Source organism: Meles meles, chromosome 18 (genome assembly GCF_922984935.1).
Source record: "Meles meles chromosome 18, mMelMel3.1 paternal haplotype, whole genome shotgun sequence".
NCBI classification, from domain to species: Eukaryota; Metazoa; Chordata; class Mammalia; order Carnivora; family Mustelidae; genus Meles; species Meles meles.
Window position 1 is genome coordinate 24,579,100 of NC_060083.1, and position 20,588 is coordinate 24,599,687.

Below are 20,588 nucleotides of genomic sequence, written 5' to 3' on the forward strand. Positions count from 1 at the left end.
TTTGTAGCCAGAGCCCTGTACTTGCTGGTGACTATGTTGGCCTTTGTACTCAGTGTCCCCTCCTTGGCCCGGCGGTTTCTCTGAGCCCTTCCGTTCAGCCTGCTTCATTCCCACTCTTTTCTCTGTATCAGTTCTTTTCTTCCCATGAGGTTGTCAATGCACACCGTACCCAGGGGAGTCATCGTCCCAGTCGTCTCCGTGGAAGTCTCCCTAAAACAAAATCAAGGAGGCGGAAGATGTCAGGGTCTAAAGGTGGGAGATGGAACCACACCAAAGAAAAGGTCATTAGCTTTGGTAATAGGTCAGTTGCCTCTTATCCCTGTCCTGGCCCTGGCAGGCAGAGCAGAGACCCTGGAGTGTGAGTGCCTGTGTGTGTGTGTGTGTGTGTGTGTGTGTGTGTGTGTAATCGTTCTCAAAGGGCGGGTGGGTTTGCAGCTCCCCACCCTCTGTGACCTCAGAGACAGCCTGGGCTGCAGCGTGTCCCACTGCAGTGTTAAAACAATTAAAGGGGTTTGGAAGGCTGGGAATCTGACCGCGGTGTTTTCTTGGATCAGTGATGATTTGGGCTGCTTGGTGGAGTCTATAGGAGCGTGCTCTCATCTCATCCTCACCTGGGATGGAGGAGGAGCCCCCACCCCTATTTTGGAGGAGAACATTGGTCGGAGGGGAATTACCTGACCACCTGGGTCACTTGGGGCTCTGGGTTCACATCTGTGTTCACTTAACTGGATTCTTAGTGCAGGAAGCCCTTTAAGGGGACAGAAGGTTTCTTTCAAGTAGATCTGAATGTTTGTGGAGAGGAGGCCTTGTTTGAGTGATTATGGGACTGTGTACGTCATAAAACCAAATTGTTGGAGATTTCCAGATAGGTTTTAAGTTCTGGGATCAAAAATACAATATCCATATGAGGCTAATGGGACACTTCAAAAGTGCTACTGTCGCTTCAAAAAGTAGTAGATAATTCTAGAAGCACCTTGGAGAGAGTAGGCCGAGACCAGCACCTGAAAGCTTTGAGAGACTGTGAACGTCACTGTGGTAAAAGTTATCTCAACAATATATGAGAAAAAAATATGCTTTCGCTTTGGGGAATTTATCCTAAGGAAACAATCAGAAATAGGCATTGAGTTTCACCCCCCAGAGATCCATTTTGCTGTTGAATATAAATACAGTAGAACAAAATCAGAAACGATCTATGGGCTCCCAAAGAGGACAGTGATAAAATATATCCAGAATGCTAAGCCAAATGATTAAAATCCTTTTTTTTGAGGAATTTTAACAACATAGGAAAGTACAATGTGATAAGAGAACACCAAGTAGGATGTGTGGCAAGAATCTAATTTTATTTGAAATCTCTACAGAAATACCTGGGGGAAAAAAAATGGGAGGCCTTACATTGAGATGTCAGGAGTCTCCATGTGGGGTGGGCAGTGAGTGAGTGTGGGCTGGTTTTGCTTGTGATACCCTGCTGTACCCAGTGGAGACAGCCGGGCCGTGACAGCAGGGTTTGTCTGCAGTGACTAATGCCCAGGGTGAAGGGCTTTGGACCTTAGGGAGAGGAGAATTGAATCTCTCTGGAAGCCCAAGTTTGTTTTCACAGATCTGCCTCAGAAAGTTGCCTGAGGCTCATGAACTTCTTCCCCATGGAATTTTCTCCGGAAATGATCACCAAGCATTTCCAGTTCCCTGTTCCTGGTCCCCAGAGTGAGGGTGTCCCCTGAGCCTATGTGCCCCTGAGGGCACAGCCTCCGAGGGCTCAGTGAGCCTCGCTCTGCAGGAAGGAGCCCCCACCCGCAGGCCCAGAGTCCCAGCCTTTGGGCACACTGGCTTCTTGGTGGAGAGGTGCTGACTACCCTGTGGGGAATCCTGAGGAACAGACCGTTTTGTGAGTAAGCAAGTTGCAGAGCATGATTGGCCCAGCTCTGCTCTGGGCACGCTTGGCTTGTTGTCTGCATGGCTCCTTGTCTGGGAACGCCTGTCTCTCTGATGAAGTCAGTTCCACTGAACAGAGAGTCACTGGGCACCTGCTGCATAGCTGATCCTGCTGGGCTCCAGGGATGGAGAGGGGAAGAGGACACAGGCCCCTGGAGAGTTCATAGGCCCGTGGGGGAGGATATGGGAGCATGTTGTCAGTAGAGTGGGGGGACTCTGGGTTCCCAGGTCTGATCCCGCCTCCTGCAGGACCAGTCTCCTTCCTTGGCGGAACGCACATACAAGTGTGCACACACACTGGTTACTCTCTCCTTTGGGCTCTTTGCCCTCACAGCCGGACAGGCTTCAGAGACAGACCTGGCTCCGGCTGCCTGTTATCCCCTTGCTTACAGAGGAGGCCAGAGCTCCGCACAGCCCTCTTAACGCAGACCTTCCACCTCGCTTCTCTCTAGGCCCTTGGCCCTGCCTCTCTTTCCTCCTGGAGAACGTGTGGTTTACATTTCCTGTCTTTTTACTTGCCTTCTCTAAGCCCCTGTTTGGTTCCCTCTTCAGCTGATTTTTGACCCAGACTGATTGGAGTTTGCTCATACAAGAGTGTAGTCCATGTTCAACTCCCAGGGCCCTGCTCTTTGGAATCTATAAGGACCCAGCTCTGAAGTGTGCACAGGCCTTGGGAAGGGGCCCTCCCTGAGCCTCCTTCTGGAGCCCCCGTTGGAGGGGAGCAGAGCCCTGGGAGGTGTGTGTTGGTTGGTAGTAAGCACACAGCTTGGCAGAAGGCCCCCGGATGAAGAGGGTTCAGGAAGGACAGGGCTTGGCTGGCAAGTCAGGGAGCTGGCGGTTCAGACTGAAGAGCTTTGGAGACTCTAAGCTGGCTCCGTTGGCAGTTTCCTAAAATGTGGCTCCTCGAGCTGCCCTTCCTCTCTTGCCATCTGTCCCCATCTGTCCCGAGGTTGCTCTGCGTGGGCAGGGGACAGCTGTGCCTTATGAGATGTTTGCGGCAGTCTGGGTAGAAGCCCAAATTCTCTCCTGGAGCCACCCCTGTGGACATGCTCAGCCGTGATATTAGCAGATCTTAGCATCGATGAGGACCCTGCCAGCCAGCATTCACAGCCTGAGACCCCAGGAGGTGACATCTGTCTACTTGCCTTCCCTGAAGCTGGGGGACAGGGGCATGCCTTTCTGCTCCCACCCCGGGGGGGACTAGGCTGGGGGGCGGCGCTCAGTTCCCACCTCCCGGGTTGGAGCAGCCACCAGTCTCCTGTCCCCCACCCCCTCACCCCTATACCACCTGTGCCTCCCCCCACACCCCGCTTGTCGGAATTGCTCAGGGTGGTCCCTCTAGCATGTCTGTCTCAGCCTCTTTGGTACCTATGAGAAAATGCAGGCCCGAGGAAGATAACTGACTGATTCCTGGCCTTCCAGTAAGTTTGCATAAAAGCCAGACTTTCTCAGGTCTTTTCTGTCCTTGAGTCTTTTCCCCTCCTCACTGCCCCCGAACCCTTCCCTCCGCCCTATGGTGGAGGGTGACCCCATGCAGAGACATCACTATGGAACGACGGGTTATTAGACCAGCGCTGTTAGCCGTGTAACCTTTCCTCAGTCTCTTAAGCTCTCTTGTTTCTCTTCTGTCTAACAAGAAAAATAGTGATGCGATTTAGAAAGAACAGAACAGAAATGCCTGTCGGTGGTTGCAGAGTTGTTTCAGCTAAAGTTTTAAAAAGAGAAGAAGAGGAATAGAATTCAAATGGGCCAGAGGAAAAATTAGTGTTAGCTTGGGGGTTCTCTTGCCCATGATCCCCAAGGATCTTCTTGCCTCTCTAGGAAGTGACCCAAAGGGGACAAAAAGAGGTTCATTCCATAAAGATTGATTTCTGCTTGTGAAACTGCTGCATCTCCTTTCCACCTGTGCTGTCTTCTCCTGGATGTCCCCACCTGTCCTCACCATAAAGGAGGTGAAGGTTTAAGCCTGAGAGCATAGGACCCTTTTTTCTCCTCAACACCCACCCCCCCCAACTCAATATACTCTAGGTTTAGAAGTTCCTGCAGAAGATAGAGTTCCCACCCTGAGGTTCCCTGGCTTGCTCCAACCCTCTGGGGTCACCACTGGTGTGCCGCTGCTTCTGTGGGGGTGACTGGTAGAGCAGAGGGGCCACCCCCTCCTCACTATGTCCAGCTGCCCCTGGACAGGCAGGAAGGCTCAGGACCCTCGTGGCCTGGGACATGGCGCCTCCTGCAGGAGTGGTGCACCTGGGAGGTGATCACAAATGGCCAGTGAGACTCCCACTTTACCCAGGCACCTTCTCTCCTGGTCAGGGAGACCCCCATCACTTCCATTTCTTGAAGCTCCTAGAGTATTCTTTTAAACAATAATAAACAGGGCTAATGAACTGTAGTGTGGTCTGCACGTTCACTTGGAACAGAGTAATGCTTTTCACAGCCACGTGGCAGTGTGATTGTGCTGTTCACAAGATAACAAGTTCTGAAAAGCAACAAAGCAAACCGCAGAGCACTGAAGGCTGGAAGTGGGACGCTGGTTTACAGGTGTTTGATGAGTGTGTCATTTTTGTCCTGGTCTGTGTTTTCCTGGATCATACGTTAGCCTCATTTGGGAGAAGGTCAAGACTTTCGATTTGAGAAGGCCTTTGGTGATGGTGGCATCCTAGTGCTGGGCCTGGCCATGGGGTCTCTGCAGGTGGGTCTTTTAGGGTCTGGATGTGCATTGGGCTCTCTCCCAAGGGGGCCCACAGTGGAGAGAGCACAGGTACTTGGATGTGCCGAATGGGACAGAGAGACCACTGCAGTCAGGGTCATGGTCTTGGTCTCTGTGTGGGTCAGTTAGCTACAGCCAACTCGCTGCCCCCTGCTGGTCATCATAGGAATCGGTGACATTACTCTGGAACCGCAGTTCTCAAACCATGATCCCTAGATCTGGGGGGGTGTCTCCACCACCTTTCAGGAAATTCACAAGGTCAGAACTGTTTTCGTAATAACAATGAAATGCTCCATCCCATTCTCTCACAAACGTACAGAAAAGAAGGAGTTCATGAATATGGTTTCAGATGCCACATTAGCACTAAATCTTTAAGAAGCTGCCATCTGTTGAACCTGGTACATGAGGAAAGAATATCCACGAATATTTGGAAAGACTGTTAAAATACTCCTCCTTTTCCCAACTGTAGTACGTGTTTGTGAGAGTCTAGACATCCGTCATGTAGAACAAAACCACAGAATCACAAAAGATTGAACAAAAAATCAGATATCATCCAGCTAACTTTTGTTAAACCAAACATTACACAGATCTTTAAAAATGCAAAACAAAGCTATTATTTTCACTCGTTTTTGTTCTGAAAATGCACCTTTCTAAATGAAACATGTAAATGCCTAATGGGTTTTTTGTTTTTCAATGAATCTAAATTAATTTTTTTTTCTCAGTTTTAATTTCTAATGTGGTATCAATAGATAGAGCCCACACAATTTGGTGTTCTCAAAAACTTTTTATGACCATTTAATGAGATATAGTTCATATACCATAAAATTCACATTCTAGAAGGATTCAATTCATTGGTTTTAGTTTATTCTCAAAGTTGTGCAACCATCACCACGATCTAATTGCAGAATATTTTCATGACCCCAAAAAGAAACCCTGAACCCATTAGCAGAAACGCATTCCTTCTCCCCTCCGCCCGCACTCCAGCCCCTGACAACAATTAGTCTGCTTTCTGCCTCTGTGGATTTGCCTGTTCTGGACATTTCTTGTAAATGGAATAATACAACATGTGGTCTTTTGTGACTGGCTTTTTTTTTTTTTCCTAGTAGTCTCTATGCCCAGTGTGGGGCCCAATGCAGAGCTTGAACTCATGACCCTGAGATCAAGACCTGGGCTGAAATTAAGAGCCAGACATTTAAGCGACTGAGCCACCCAGGCGCCCCTTTTGTGCCACCTTCTTACACTTAGCATAATGTTCTCAGGATTCAGCCAGCTTACAGCTTATAGCACTGCTTCACTTTTAATGGCCAAATAATATTCTGTTGTGTATGGATAACTCCATATGATCTCCATTTATCAGTTGGCAGACATTTGAATTAGTTGCACCTTGGGGCTGTTGTGAATAATGCTGCTATGAACATACAAGCTTTTTGTTTGTTTGTTTTGTTTAAGATTTTATTTGTTTATTTGACAGAGAGCACAAGCGGGGGAGGGGCAGGCAGAGGGAGAGGGAGAAGCAGGGTCCCCACTGAGCAGGGAGCCCGACCTGGGGCTGGATCCCAGTACCCCAAGATCATGACCTGAGCCCTTGAAGGCACACGCTTAACTGACTGAGCCACCCAGGCTCCCCACCAGCCTCAGTAGTTTTTAAGAGTAGGAAGGATTCCACTGTTTGAGATCTGTTGGTCTAGATGGGATTGGACGAGGGCAGTGTTGATAACTCAGTGCAGCCCTTCATCTTTGCTCTGGGATTGAGTTACAGCCACCCTTCTCTCCTCCCAGTACACACACACACACACACACACACACACAGTCCTTTCAGCATACATGCTCAGTACCCTTATGCTAGATCATCAAAGAGCTGGTCATAGCCTCGGGGGCAAGGAGAAAGGCAGCTGGACTACACCATGCACATTTAAGCACCAGGAAGTTCTGAAGCAGGGTGTCCTCCCTGCTGGATTCCCAATGGTGCCATCATCCTTGTAGTCCTGGCTGTAGCTTTGGCTCCCCACCCTCCTTCCTGTCCTGGGGAGCATTGTGATGGTCAGCAGAACATATTGGGGAGCAGAAGCCGTGAAGGTGGCCAACTTCAGCTGCATCCGTGGGCCTGGGGTGGCCATGGTGGGTCCCCCAGGTTTGGGAGTGGCATATGGCTTCCCCGGGCCATGTAGCTGTGTGCCCCACAGCCCCAGCCCCTCCTGCTTGGCACTGTACTTCTTGGGTAGTGGCTGTACTTGGGAGGGGCAGGAGTCAAGTGCCCTCCCCTTTTTCCTCCTCCTTCCCTTTCTGCTTCTAACTCCTGATGTCCTGCCAGTCCAGTCCAATCTGGTCACTTGGCTGCATGAGCTACCTAGTTCCCCCTCCCCGAATTATGATCCTTTTGAACGATGAGTTTTGAGGGAATAGAAGCCAGAGGATTCTGATGGCCAGGCGGGCCAATCTGCGGGCGGACAGGTACAGGGACATGCCGGAAGTGCCAGTGCTTGGTGCCTGATGGTCCCTGGCTGCCACCTGCACCCCAGCTGATGGCGTGCTCTTGGTTGTTCCCCCTTCTCGCCTCAGATGTGACTCCCTGCCCCGCCCTGGGCGCTCCGAGCCATGGCCGACACCATCTTCGGCAGTGGGAATGACCAGTGGGTTTGCCCCAATGATCGGCAGCTTGCCCTGCGAGCCAAGTGAGTACCTCCAAGGCCCTGCCAGCCCTTCCCTTCCCTCCCTCTCCCTGCTTCCCTCCTTTTGGGGGCAAGATTTAATATCAGGGACCCAGAAAGAGAAGTTTCAGGACAAGTGCATTCTAATGCCCGCCACACTCCAGGCCCCAAGGTTAACACTGAACAGCCATTCACTCCTTTAACTGGAATTTACCCTCATTTCTCCAAGGAGGAAAGGGAGGCCGGGCTCCTTGCCCAATGGCAGACCATGGGACCCACACCCAAGCCCCCCTGACTCCCAGGCCTACAGCAGGCTGCAGGGGATCAAACCACTTCCTCTGCCTTCTCTGATGAGAGTGTAAACCCCCCTGTCACTGAGCCTTCAGTCCCTGAGTCCCTGGAGGTGGGGAGACTTTGATACCTGGATGCCCCTTCACCTGAGGGCCTCACACTGAGAGGGCAGAGCAAAGGCTGGGCAATGAACCTCGCCAGGCTGCGACACTCAGCCAGCCTCGAAGCATCCCCGGTCTCCTCCAGTACCCTGTCAGATTCTCTCTGGTTCTGGTTTGTCCCCTCCAGCTCCCAGTTTCCCTGTTATCCCTCAGCCTGGTGACCCCTCAGACCCAGTTAGGTCAGGCCATCTCTACCCACCTCCCCACTGTGGCCGGAGACCAGGGCCTCCCAGGTACTTCTCCTGCCTTTCAGGCTTCCCTCTCCATCCAGGGATTTGGAGGCCCCTGGTGTCTGATAAGCCCCAAGAACACCTCTTCATCTGTCAAACCATGCCAATTATGGGAGCCAGCATTTCCCAAAGGGGACCAAGTTCAAGAAATTTGCAATTAGATGTTACAGGCCTGCAGGGGGACAGAGCTGAAACATCAAAGAGGGCTAGAAAAATTAATCCAAAACGCCCAAGAGTGGAGTCCTCCGTGATTGGCAGGCATCTCTGTGCATCGGTTAATTTGTCCCTCTCTCCAGGATGGCTAGGCTCCTTTCAGTCCCCTGTGCAGCCCCTGCGGGGGAGACCAGGGAAGAAACCAGTCGCTTGCTCTCTCTGCCCTGATGCTGGGCGTGACGATGTGTCCTCCTTGGCAGGATACAAGGAGCTGGGGAGAGCTGCTGCCGGGGCCTGGTGTGACCCCTCATGACCCCCCTGGCATTTCCTTCAGTTCTCCCTGACCTTGTCTTGCCCTCAGCAGCAGCCAGAAGCTGTTGTAGCATTTTTTAGTAGAGCAGATGCTTTTATCTCCTCCCCAGGGTGTGCCGCCTTGTAATGCCAGGCTCCTTGTAATGCCAGGCTCCTTGTAATGCCAGGCTCCGTAAAGGAGAATACTATAGCTCTTGCATCCAGGTTCTGTGCCCTGAGGGTTCCTCTGGGAGGCCTGGGGAATTTGCCTTCCCTACCTTAGGCTCAGGTCTGTCCTCCAGCACTATAGGATACTCTAAACCCCTACTAGGGGTCAGGCACTGACTGCACAGCAGTGAACAAGACTGATGTGGTCCTTTGTCTTAAGACTCTGGTGGGGAGAGGGGAGCAATATACATGGAATTACCCCTGTGCGGCTACTTGGACAGCAGAAACAGGCAGTGGGGGTGAAGGCAGGTGTTAATTTAATCTGGGAATTTGGAGAGGCTTCCATGAGAATGTGGTTTATGTTGAGTCCTGGAGTAGCAGTAATTGTTAGATGGAAATAGGGGGAGGGAGCTTCTAGGCAGAAGGAACAGCATGTGCAAAGGCCCTGAGGCAGGAGGAACAGGACATGTAGAGGGCCTGGCAGGAGGCCAGTGTGGCTTGAATGCAAAAGGAGGTGGTGAATGGGGTGAAAGGAAGTTGGGGAAGTGGGCAGGGGCCAGATGGTATAGGGCTGGTCCTCCAGACTCACATTCAAGAGGGGGGGGACAGAGGGTCCTACTTGGCCTTAAAATAATGTTTAAGCTCCATGATGGAGCTATGCCTGGGTTGTCTGGGAATTCTGAGAGTGGACTCAGCCCATCTTGGAGGGGATCTTCACCCAGAATATGAAGCAAGTCCTTTTTTTTTTTTTTTTAAGATTTCACTTATTTATTTATTTTAGAGGGTGAGGGCATGGGCGGGATGTTGGAAGGAGGAAGAGGGAAAGAGAGAATCTCAAGCAGATCCATGCTGAGCATGGAGCTTGATGTGTTGCTTGATCCCAGGACCCTGGGATCATGACCTGTGCCGAGACCAAAAGTTGGATGCTCAACTGACTGAACACCCAGGCAGTCCCTTAAAGAAGTCTTAAAAAGGAATAGGAGTGATGCAGTGGAAAGGGGATTTAGGGAGGTGGGCAGGCACTGCAGGTGGAGGGCACAGCGTGGGCAAAGGCCTGGAGAAGACAGCTGCAGCCCAGAGCACACTATGTGAGGCCAGGCCAGTGGAGGGGTGAAGGTTCCATACCAGGGGACCCTACTGATGGGTGCCAGGGGCCACTGAAGACTCTTCCTTGGGGCTTACAATCACAGATGCATTTGGCAGCCACGAGCAGTCCACCTTTGTGACATGGGGTGGGGGGGCATTCAGGGGAACAAGAGGTTCCTTGTTAACCAGGGCCATCGTGGGAGTTGCGACCTGACCGGATAGGGGCAGTAGGCCAGGGAAGGAGTTTATCTGAGGGGACAGGTTGTTAGGGTTTGGTCGGTGACCAGATGGAGGCAGAAAAGGAGGCCAAGAAGATGCCCCAGGGAAGCCTGGCCGGGCTTTCAGCAGCCACGGGCCCTGGACTCCATCTAATCACTCTCGGCCTCCTTACTCTGCTGAGAGAAGGGGAGGCCAGCCTTATAGGATGACAGGAGGGTCTGGCGCGAGGAGGTATGCTATGCCCGGGGCTGGCGCCAGGCCCAGAGCTAACCGGGTTGGAATTGGCACCCTCCGGGGCGGATGACGGTGCTGGTGCTGTGCCCTCCCATTTCTGTGTTCCCCGTGGTGGGGGAGGCCTGAGCTTGGGGACCCTGTTCTCCAGTTCTCTTTTGCTGGCCCCGGGAGGGTGTCCTGGCCAATCCCTGATTACCTGAATCCCAGAAATGCTCAGGTGGAGAAAACCTGCAGCTCAGGGTGGGCACGTGTTTCTTTTCAAGGCCTAAACCCCTCGAGTCTGCTCGATACACAGAAGAAAGGTGGGCCTGTGCCCCTGCTCGCTCTAAGGACTGGCCTCCCTTCCTCTGTCTACCAGCCCTGCCCTTTTCCCGCTGTTCACTTCCGCCGGCCCTATGAGGACCTCTTCCAAAAGTGTTGCTCTGGGCAGTACTTCTTTTTCACTTGGAGACAGAGGCAGTCTAGAAGTCTGGAGACCCTTGGTACGGCACCTTACTTTACGTCTTTGCACCTTTGCACGTGTGGCTTTCCTGCCTGAACACCATCACCTTCTTTCTCTGGGGGAAGCACCTTTCATCCTGCAAAATCCTGTAGGAGCACTGCGTCTTTGGTCTAGCCATTCCTGATGGTTCTGCCCGTGAGAATGCTAGTCATCATCAGGAACCACCCCGGATGAAGCAGTTGGGCATTTGCTGTGTGCAGAGCACTTTGTATACCCTGCCCCATTTACTCTGCGTGGCATCCCTTAAAGGGACAGATCAGGAAATCCGGGATGAGCAGCTGCCCACATTCTCATGGTTAGGAAGGGACTGAGCTAAAGTTAAGACCATCTGGTGGACCCCAGTCTGAACCCTTCCCCTTAACGGGCCTGCTGGACTTGCAGAGGAAGGACATGTTCTTTAACCCTCCTGATGTGCACTGCATGGATAGTTACGAGAACTGTTAGCTGCAGTAGCCCGGATGGGGCAGTGAAGTAAGACCACCAGTGTCCATCCGTGTCAGGGAACATCAAGAAGGCATCCACATCCTCACCCTCCTGCCCTGTGTCCTGCACTGGAGACTCTTGCTTGCTGTCATTTCTTTAGGGAAGCCCTTCTAGAACCTTACCTCTGATCAGGTTAGTTCCCTGATTTATACAGCCTCCTAATGTCCTCCTGCATGTACCCCCCCAGCAGCCTGTTCCCGATACCTACCCAGCCTGGCCTCACAGAGGACGCCCAGTGAACAGGTCACAAACGAATTGCTCTTCTGGTTTTGCATTAAGTAAATATTGGTGTCAATGATGGGTTGTCTTGTGTCCCCAAGCCTGTTGTCATTCTTTGGTGTGGTCACTTTGCTCTCTTGCCCACCTCCATGTTCCTAGCACCTGGCACAGAATTTCCCGGATAGGCTGGGACCCTGGGCAGAGATTTGGGGCTTGGTCTGTGGCTGCCACTCCATTCCCTCGAGAAAGACAGGAAGGGCGTGCGTCCTTCCACTCTGCACTCCTGTCTGTCGCCCACCTGCCCTCACTGGCTCTCCTTCTGTGCAGCAGCGCTGCCCTCCTGCCCTCAAACCCTCTCGTTTCCAAACTATGTGCACCTCCTTTTACATTCAGGGTTCATTTTTGATCTAATTACCATTCTTTCCCATGCCAGTGAGCTCCATTCACTTAGATGCCACAGAGCACAGTCTTTTTTTTTTTTTTTTTTTTTTTAAGATCTTATTTATTTATTCGAGAGAGAGAGGAGACGGGGGAGGTGGGGGGAGAGGAGCCCAGGGAGAGGGAGACGCGGGCTCCCCGTTGAGCAGGGACCCTGGACCCTGGGATCATGACCTGAGCCGAAGGCAGAGGCTTCACTGTCTGAGCCACCCAGGTGCCCCTGACCTCAGTCTTGCTGATCTTCTGCACTCTTCCCTCGCAGCCCCCGGTGCTGTGGCGGTGGCCTTCCCCATCTGTCCAGCGGGTCATAGCCATGGTGCTAAGGTAGCCCTGCCGCCTTTGTGGGGCGTGGTGGCTGGCAGGTGTCAGAGCCAGCATCTGAAGCATCTGCCCTGTTCCCCGATGCCCGATGCCCTCTTCTGCACGTATACCACTTGGGCTGTCCCCCCACGGTTCTTGGCGGTGGGAGGGCTTTGTGATATGGAGGGGCTGCCCGAGTTTGCCCTGCGGTGGCCTCAGGGCCGGCCATGTGCTCTCTGCAGGCTGCAGACAGGCTGGTCTGTGCACACCTACCAGACAGAGAAGCAGAGGAAGAGCCAGTGCCTCAGCCCTGCTGAGGTGGAGGCCATCTTGCAGGTCATCCAGAGGGCAGAGCGGCTGGACGTCATGGAGCAGCAGAGAATCGGGTAAGGACTGCTTCTGAGCTGGGGCCCCGAACAGAATGCTTGAGAAGGAAGCAAAGTCATTTAGTGTCAGATCTGTGGGCTGAGAGTGGCGCCCTGGGTCCTAGCGCTGGCATGCGGCACTGGGAGGGAGTCTGCTTTGCCCGAACACCCCTGGGGTGTAGACACATCACCCAGCCCCACAAAGCCTCAATATTCTCCTCTGTAAGAAGAGGGTAGTGGCTCCTGCGTGGGCCCTAGGCTGTGCGGGGATGAATGAGTGTGGTGAAATGCATTTGGAGCTCTTCAGCTCCATACGTGTGAGGGTCTGCTCTGGTCCAGCCAGAGGAGGGATTTGAGGGGAGTTGAACCTGGATCGTCCTGCCCCAACAAGGACTCCAAGAGAAGATGCTCTCCAGTTGTTCTAAGCTCTTCTCCGGGCCTCCAGCGTCCAGAGCTGACCTCTATCCAGCCTTCATACAGTTTGGTGGTGTCTCTTTTTGTTTGCTGAATTACAAAAACATTTCATACCTCCTAGAAGATTGGAAAGACACGGAAAACCCAAGTAGGAAAACAAATGCGGCGCATGGCATCGAGCAGGGTTTAATTTGATTCTGATCTTGTTCTGCTCATCTTGTTTGCTAGACTGTGTGATCATTTACAAAGTCAGACATTGTGGAAATGCAGGTTTTTTTGGTTTTGTTTTTGTTTTAAGAATCTATTTATTTATTTTGTCAGTGAGTGAGAGAAAGAGAAAGAGCACAGCAGGGGGAGTAGCAGGAAGAGGGAGAAGCAGGCTCCCTGCTGAGCAGAGAGCCCAATGCGGGGCTCAATCCCAGGACCCTGGAATCATGACCCGAGCCAAAGGCAGATGCCTAACCAACTGAACCACCCAGGTGGTATACTCTCCCCTGATCACCTCAGGGGAGAGTATAGGGAGAGGGGGCCTAGGTGTTGGGCCCTGGGTTCTGCCTCTTAGGAACTATGTAACGCTGGTGGGAAGTGACTTTACATCTCTGAGCATCAGCCTTCTTGTCTTTAAAATGGGGGAAATAACATCCTCCTCCCTGGGAGGTTGAGATAACATACCTGCACTCTGTCCTGTGTTCCTTCATTCAAGAACTTTCCCTGTGTGTCCCCTGAGGACTGGAGATACAGTGGCCAACAAGACAGAAGTGGCCACTAGTTTTGTGAGGGTTGTAGTGTTGCCATGAAAAGAAGGGGTCATGGTGGGCTGAGGGGCCATGGGACCCTGAGGAGAGTCCCCTGTCCTAGGCTTAGCACAGTTCAGGGATGGCACGTGGACACCCAGCATCAGAGGTTTGAAGGGAAGCTCTTTTTCTTTCTTCCTCCAGCTTCTTCATTCAGCCGCTTGCTCAAACCAAAGCCTCTACATCATCCCAGGTCTCCTTCTCTCTCTCTGACCTCCTGTACTCCATTTCCATGAATGCTGCCTCAGTGCCCCTTCACTGGGCCTCCCAGCATCTCCTGTTGGCTTCCTCACCTGCACTCCCTTGTTGTAGTCCTGGCTTACTAGGAGTGACGTTTGAAAACTGCCACTCCCGGGGGCACCTAGTTGACTCAGTTAGAAGAACCTGCGACTCTTGATCTTGGGGTACTAAGTTTGAGCCACACGTCAGGTGTAGAGATTACTTCAATAAATGAATAAATAAATAAGAACTTTAAAAAATTTTTAAAAATTTCAATTTAGATCAAATCCCTCCTCTACTTAAAATTTTTTAGTGGCGCCTCTGCCTTCAGCTCAGGTCATGATCCCAGGGTCCTGGGATCGAGCCCCGCATCGGGCTCTCTGCTTGGCTGGGAGCCTGCTTCCTCCTCTCTCTCTCTCTGCCTGCCTCTCTGCCTACTTGTAATCTCTATCTGTCAAATAAATAAATCTTTAAAAAAAAAAAAATTTTTTTTAGTGGCTTCATGTTGATCTTAGAAAATAATCCAAACCCTATTTTGTGTCCTACAAAACCCATGTAACCTGCCCCCTTCTCACCCCTCCAGACTCCTTTTATCCCAGGCTCCCGCAGGCTTACAAGGGAATGGCCACACTGGGCTCCTGGCTGTTCTAATATGCCAAGGCCTTTGTCTTTGCCATCCCCCCTGCCCAACGCTCTTCCCTCTACCTGGAGTGCCCCTCACCCTGCCCTGCTTTTCACCTTGTCATCCTTTAGCTCTCAGTTCACATGTTCTCACAGAGGCCTTCACTGATCACCAGACATGCTCCCTCTCAGTCTTCTCCCCACACACTTACTTGATTTCATAGCACTCCCCCTGTCTGAAGTCAGTTTGCTTGTGGACTTTTTATGGGCTTTCTCTTTATTATTCTATGAGAGCATGTCTGTCTCTGGCTTGTTTGCTACAATATCCCCAGGGTGTGGCACATTGTAGGTACTCAATAGTTTGTGAGCAAATGAAAGATTAGAAGGTAGCCTGGAAAAAGGGTGGGGCAGGGAACAGTATCCCAGGTGAGGGTACAGCACATGGGCCCTGATATAGCGCTGGGGCCCCATGGCAGCCATACTGGGACAGTGGTCAGGTTGGGAACAGGAAACACATCCATCTGACTCTATCCTGTGCTGCAGACGGCTGGTGGAGCGGCTGGAGACCATGAGGCGGAACGTGATGGGGAATGGCCTTTCCCAGTGTCTGCTCTGTGGGGAGGTGCTAGGCTTCTTGGGCAGCTCATCAGTGTTCTGCAAAGACTGCAGGAAGGTAAGACCCTGCTCTGGCTTCCCAATCTGGACCTGCTCTGTGACTTTACACCCTGGTTTCTAGGAGTGTATGTTGTACGTGTCAGTGTGTGTCCTTGTGTGCAGGTGCGTGCACATGATGATATCCTGTCCTTCTTGGCAAGAATAGTTAGAGCCTATGGTTGAATGGTCTGGCTTCTAGGACCAACTCCGGGGAATGGACCTCTGGGTCTCACAGGCCTGGGTGTAAATTCAGCTTTTCCACTAGCTGGATGATCTCAGAAAACTGGTTTAATATTTTGAGCCTCATCTTCCTCATCTTTAAAATAGGGATAATGTACCTTAGAAAATTGTGAGGATTAAATATTATATTCATTGGGTCCTAAAAACCTTGTCTGGCACAGAAGTACTCAGAAAACTTTATTAGTTATTAAAGAACTAAAATTCTCCTCAGGGTGAAACAGTGTGCTAGGATTATACTTCTAATTCTGTTGATCTGCTCTCGATCCCTGGTCCCTCAAATGAGAATGATCTTTGCTGCAAAGTCAAGTGGATTTTCCCCTTTTCTTATACTCCACTGGTTACTTAAATGGTGCCGCATGTTAAATTGTTTCAGATTGAGTCCCAGACTTCTTAAAATAACTTTTTGTTTTTCCTGGAGTTTCTAATTGCCTTTCTTTTCTTACTGACCCAAGAATAATGTGCCTTCCAATCCTTGGGATTATTTAGCATCCCCATTTTACTCTCTATTCATAGAGCCTACATTTTTCCCTCTTTTGGACCTTTAGTCCTACTCCAGTGTAAACTTATTACTGCATAGTTGTCATCATGGGACTTCCCTTTACTACCCTCCTAGGTTAGAGAGCTGTTCCCAAGATACCATATCTCCCTCTTTCCTTTGTTTTTCACTCTAGTTTTGCTGGTACCTATCTTCCATTTGTTTTAAGCCTCAAGTTATTTTAGTCAACAAGACAGAGATAGAAATTTTCCTCTTGAGATTATATTGGGTGGGGGAACAAAAATCAAATAATGATCAAATAAATAAGAATGTTTCAGGAAGCAATACATTCTTGGAAGAAATAATAGGAAATAGAAGATTGGGGATGGGGTGGAGTTAGGTGGCTAGAGCCGAGAGGACTGTAGGATACAGAGAAGTCAAAGAAGTAAACATGGACTTAGCCGCATAAAAGCTGTTGGCAACCTTGATAAGGTCATTTTGAGTGGCATTCAAAAACTGGATGAGGGAACCCAGATGCAAAAGGGTCAATATACTGAACTAATAAGTGGGAAAGTCAAGATTTCAGCTAAGGTCATTTCCCCACCTGTTCTGGGACATGTGGTGAGCTGGGCTAAGGACTGTGGAGTCACTGGTGAAGGGTCTCAAGAACAGTGGAGATGTGGCCGGGGCCTGAGTGGCAGGATGGGGCGGACACTCGTGTGCCCCCCTCTCCTTAACCCTTCCATGGCCCCAGGCTAGATACCAACATAGGCAGTAGGCAGAGGGACTCAGAATGTCTTGCTCCCAGCCCTTGGGCAGATTAGGTTGTACTTTATGACTTCTGCCCGGGACAGTGGGGCCCAGCAGCCCATTTCCCCTTTCTGCCCCTCAACCCACAACTGCTATTAATGTTCAGGTTTGCAGGAACATGACGATGGGGTAGAGGCTTGTCTCTTACCCTGGAAAAGTATGAGACCTCTGCTATAGGGGCAGGATGCTGTCTTGACTGGTGAAGGGTCCTTGGAGAGCCATTTCCTAGACAACCTGGCAATCCCGGGGAGGATCCCAGCTGCTTGGGGAGGGGTGGTAAGAAAATGTTCTTCCAGATGCTCTGGACACTCCCCACCCCATTGTACCCTGGAGTACTGGGCTGTTCCAGTTTTTCTCTTTTTTAAGGTTTTATTTATTTATTTGAGAGAGAGTGAGAGCTAGAAAGGGAGAGAGAGCACACACAGAGGGAGAGGGAGAGAGAGAGTTCTAAAGATGGAACTCCCGCTGAGCAGGGAGCCCCGTATGGGGCTTGCTCCCAGGACCCCAGGATCACAATGTGAGCCTAAGGCAGAAGCTTAACCAACGCAGACAGCCCTGGGCTGGTCCAGTTTGAAATTGTTCATATTTTGCTGCGGGCTGAGAATCTGATCTTGGCTTGGGCAGCAAGGTGAAGAGGACTTGGGGTTTCCAAGGGAAGTTGCTCCTGGGTAGAAGTGGGAGGAGAGGGTGCAAGTAGGCATTTGTGTGTTTTCTTCTCCATCCTTGATAAGATGGTGTCATTCATTTGTTCATTCATTCATTCATTCTGCAAATAGTAGAGGACCCACTATATGCAGGCCCTGTTCTAGGTGTTGGCAATACCATGAGCAAGAGAGACAAAGCCCTTGCTCTCGTGGAGCCTTTCTCCAGGGGTGGGAGAAGGGGAACAACAAACAAACAAAATACTATCCGGTAAACTAAGGGCTCTGTAGTGAGTTAGAACAGGGCAGTGTGGTAGGGTACAACTAGGAGGGCCTTTCTGAGCTCAGACCTGAGCACAAGCGGACCCAGCTCTGGGAAGATCTGGATGGAAAAGTGTTCCAGGCAGAGGGAGCAGCCAGCATGAAGTTCCTGAGGGGGAAAGCAGCTGGGCATGTTCAAGGAACTGATGAAGGCCTCTGGGGCAGAGGTGGACATGCCCATCACATGAGAGCTTCATAGTCAAGCTCAGGAGTTGAGATTTGATTCTAAGTTTCATGGGATGCCAGTGGAGTGTTGTGAGCATGGTGTGATGCGATCTGATTTGTCTTTGTAAGTGATGAGCCTCCCTGCTATCTGGTGAGTGGATGGCAGGGGGACATAAAGCGGCAGTGAGTGGCGAGTTAGGCACTGCCTGTCCTTGGGGATGAGACAGTGGGGCTGGAGATGAGGCAGCATGGCATGGGGGCCATATTCTAAGAAAATCCATCTTTTCACTGTATCAAAGCAGGTGGGTGATGGAGGGTTGCAGGAGGAAAAGCGGGTCCTAGACTGCAGCCAGGTCAGAGTGAGAGGTTACTGGGTCCGTCCTACGTGATGGGGGGCCGTGGGCCCCCTGCCTGCCTGCCAGTGCCGTTACTATGCACACGTGTGGGTTGCAGTCCCGGTGTGGGAGTGGGGGCAGGCTGTAGAAAGGACGCTGGGAGATCTGGGAAGTGTCCAGATCTAAGTCTCAGGTGCTCCTGGCCACATGGAGCAATCCCCAGCAAGATCCCCGGCACATTCAGCAGCCACAAGCTAATGAGTGTGCCAGCAGAGCCCGTGATGCCGGGCAGGCCTTGGTGCGGTGACCCCCTCCGTAATTGGGCCACCATCCCTCATTATGGGAGGGATGTGGTGGGAAGGGAGAGGGGCTGGCTGCTAATTAGAGAGGCCTGGCGCTTCTGATTGCTTAGCAGCTGAGTCAGCCAGCTTTCGGTTTGATTGAGAGTCTTGTCTGCACCAACCATGGGGGAGGCCAGACGGAGCTGCCAGAGAGCCAGCCTGAGCCTGGGATGGCATTGTCACCGTGACGGGGAAGCAGTCGCAGCGGTTCTGGTCTAAGCCAAAATGTGTTCCAAGGTGTGGACAGGGGGGTCTGCCCGGGAAACAGTGGTCGCCACAGTGTGTGCTGAGTCCCCGGGGGAAAAAGAAGCTTCTGCTCTAAGATCCCAGCCCCAGCACCAGTCCCTACCACTGGCTCAGACTCAGGTCGTGTGTAGGGCCCTCTGCTTGCCTTGCCCTCCCCCACACCTCCCCACCTGCACACCACACACACCCCAGCTCATGGTCCCCACAGCCTCCCTCAGGCCATCCTTGCTCTTGCAAACAGTGGACACCAAACCTGTGGTCTTTCTTACCTTACGATGTCCCTTGAGCTTTAGAAAGCTCTTTCACAAAACTCCTCGTGTGATCCTTAGAACAAAGCTATAGGGGGAGCAGGGGTGGTGAGGCTGTTCCCCAGTCATAGCTGGAGAGTAAGGGTTCAGTTGAGGTCACATGGCCTACTTGGGTCACCCAGCCGCGTGGTGGGGAGCTGGGTCCCCCGGGGGTGTTTGCTGGGCCATGCTGGGCCTCCCCTCCTTCAGGCCAAAGCAGTCACAGCATTTCCCTTCCTTGGAGAAGCAGGGTTTATTCTTTCTTTTCTTTTTAAGATTTTATTTATTTATTTGACAGACAGAGATCACAAGTAGGCAGAGAGGCAGGCAGAGAGAGAGATCGGTAGGGAAACAGACTCCCAGCTGAACAGAGAGTCCGATGCGGGGCTCAATGCCAGGACCCTGAGATCTTGACTTGAGCCGAAGGCAGAGGCTTTAACCCACGGAGCCACCCAGGCGTCCCAGGGTTTCATCTTTCTAAAGAATGCAGGAGAAGAAGCATATTCATGGGCTAAATATCAAGAACTTTCCTTTAAAATCAGGAATAAGGCAAGTTCTATGTATGTTTATCACTGCTTCTATCTAACATTGAACTAGCCCCGGCCCAGTGCAGTCAGGCAAGGACGGAAATGTGTGGTGTACAGACTGGAGAAGCAGAGCTAAAGCTGTCATCCTCTGTGAATAGCGTCATTATGTAACGAGAGCGTCTGACAGAATTTAAATACAAATGGTCACAATTAGTAGGTGAATTTATTAGCAGGGTTGTTGCCTGTAAGTTTAATACTACTTGTCAGAAAATCAGTATTCCCATAGCCCGGAGACAAAGATGAGAGAAAACACAAAGTGCAATTTAGGGCAGCGGAGCCACTGATGGGCAGAGAATGGTCTTTTGAATAAATTATGCAAAGCTGTTTGGATATTCATCTGGAAAAAACATGTATCTTGACTTACCTCACACTGGGCACAAAAGTCAATTCTACATGGATCTTGGATTTTATTTATTTATTTATTCAAGCTTTTATTTATTGGTCAGGGAGAGAGGGAGCACAAGCAGGGGGAGGGCCAGAGGGATAAGCAGGCCCCCCTTCTGAACAAGGAGCTCGATGTGGGACCCCCTCTGTGTCAGCATGGACGATGCCTTAGGGGACCCCCCCCCACACCCAGATGGCCCTGTCTGGAGGCCGCCCTCCCACCTGTGCTCAGTCCAGTGCTAGCAGTGGGGCTGGCTGGCTGCCCTCACCACCACTGGGGGAAACAGCTCTTCTAGCCCTTTTCCCAAAACCTTCCCAAGGAGCCTGCATGTTCTCTGGATGTTCCCAGTGCGAAAGCTAAATACCTGGGGCCGGGTCGAGCCCACTTTGAGGGGCCAAGGGCTGATGCGGGCAAGAGAATGGAGCAGCCCTCTTGGGGAACTTTCACGTCCTTTTGGGGCCAGCTCAGCTCCCTAGGCCTTGCAAATGAAATGGACTTTCATGAAGGGCTGTCTGTCTGCAGAATTCTGTCCTCCACTCATTCTGCAGTGTTTATTGGGCACTGACTGTGTTCCAGGCCGTGGCGGTAGCAGCGATGAACAAGGCAGGAGGCAGCCCAGCCCTCGG

At 51.5% G+C, this 20,588-nt stretch overlaps 1 protein-coding gene across 12 annotated transcripts in view; it reads left to right on the forward strand.

The window, feature by feature from the left end:
• Positions 1-20,588, forward strand: part of RPH3AL (rabphilin 3A like (without C2 domains)) — a 160,113-nt gene that overhangs the window by 65,390 nt on the left and 74,135 nt on the right. For 11 of the 12 annotated variants that reach the window (XR_006815891.1, XM_045984472.1, XM_045984468.1 and 8 more), the window contains 3 exons: positions 7,199-7,311; positions 12,305-12,448; positions 15,019-15,148. Coding sequence is in view for 11 of the 12 variants with exons in the window: in XM_045984472.1 (XP_045840428.1) it covers positions 7,235-7,311; positions 12,305-12,448; positions 15,019-15,148 (351 nt within the window). In the remaining variant the exon portion in view is untranslated. The remainder of the gene's footprint in view (positions 1-7,198; positions 7,312-12,304; positions 12,449-15,018; positions 15,149-20,588) is intronic. The other variant, XM_045984471.1, reaches the window with a different exon arrangement.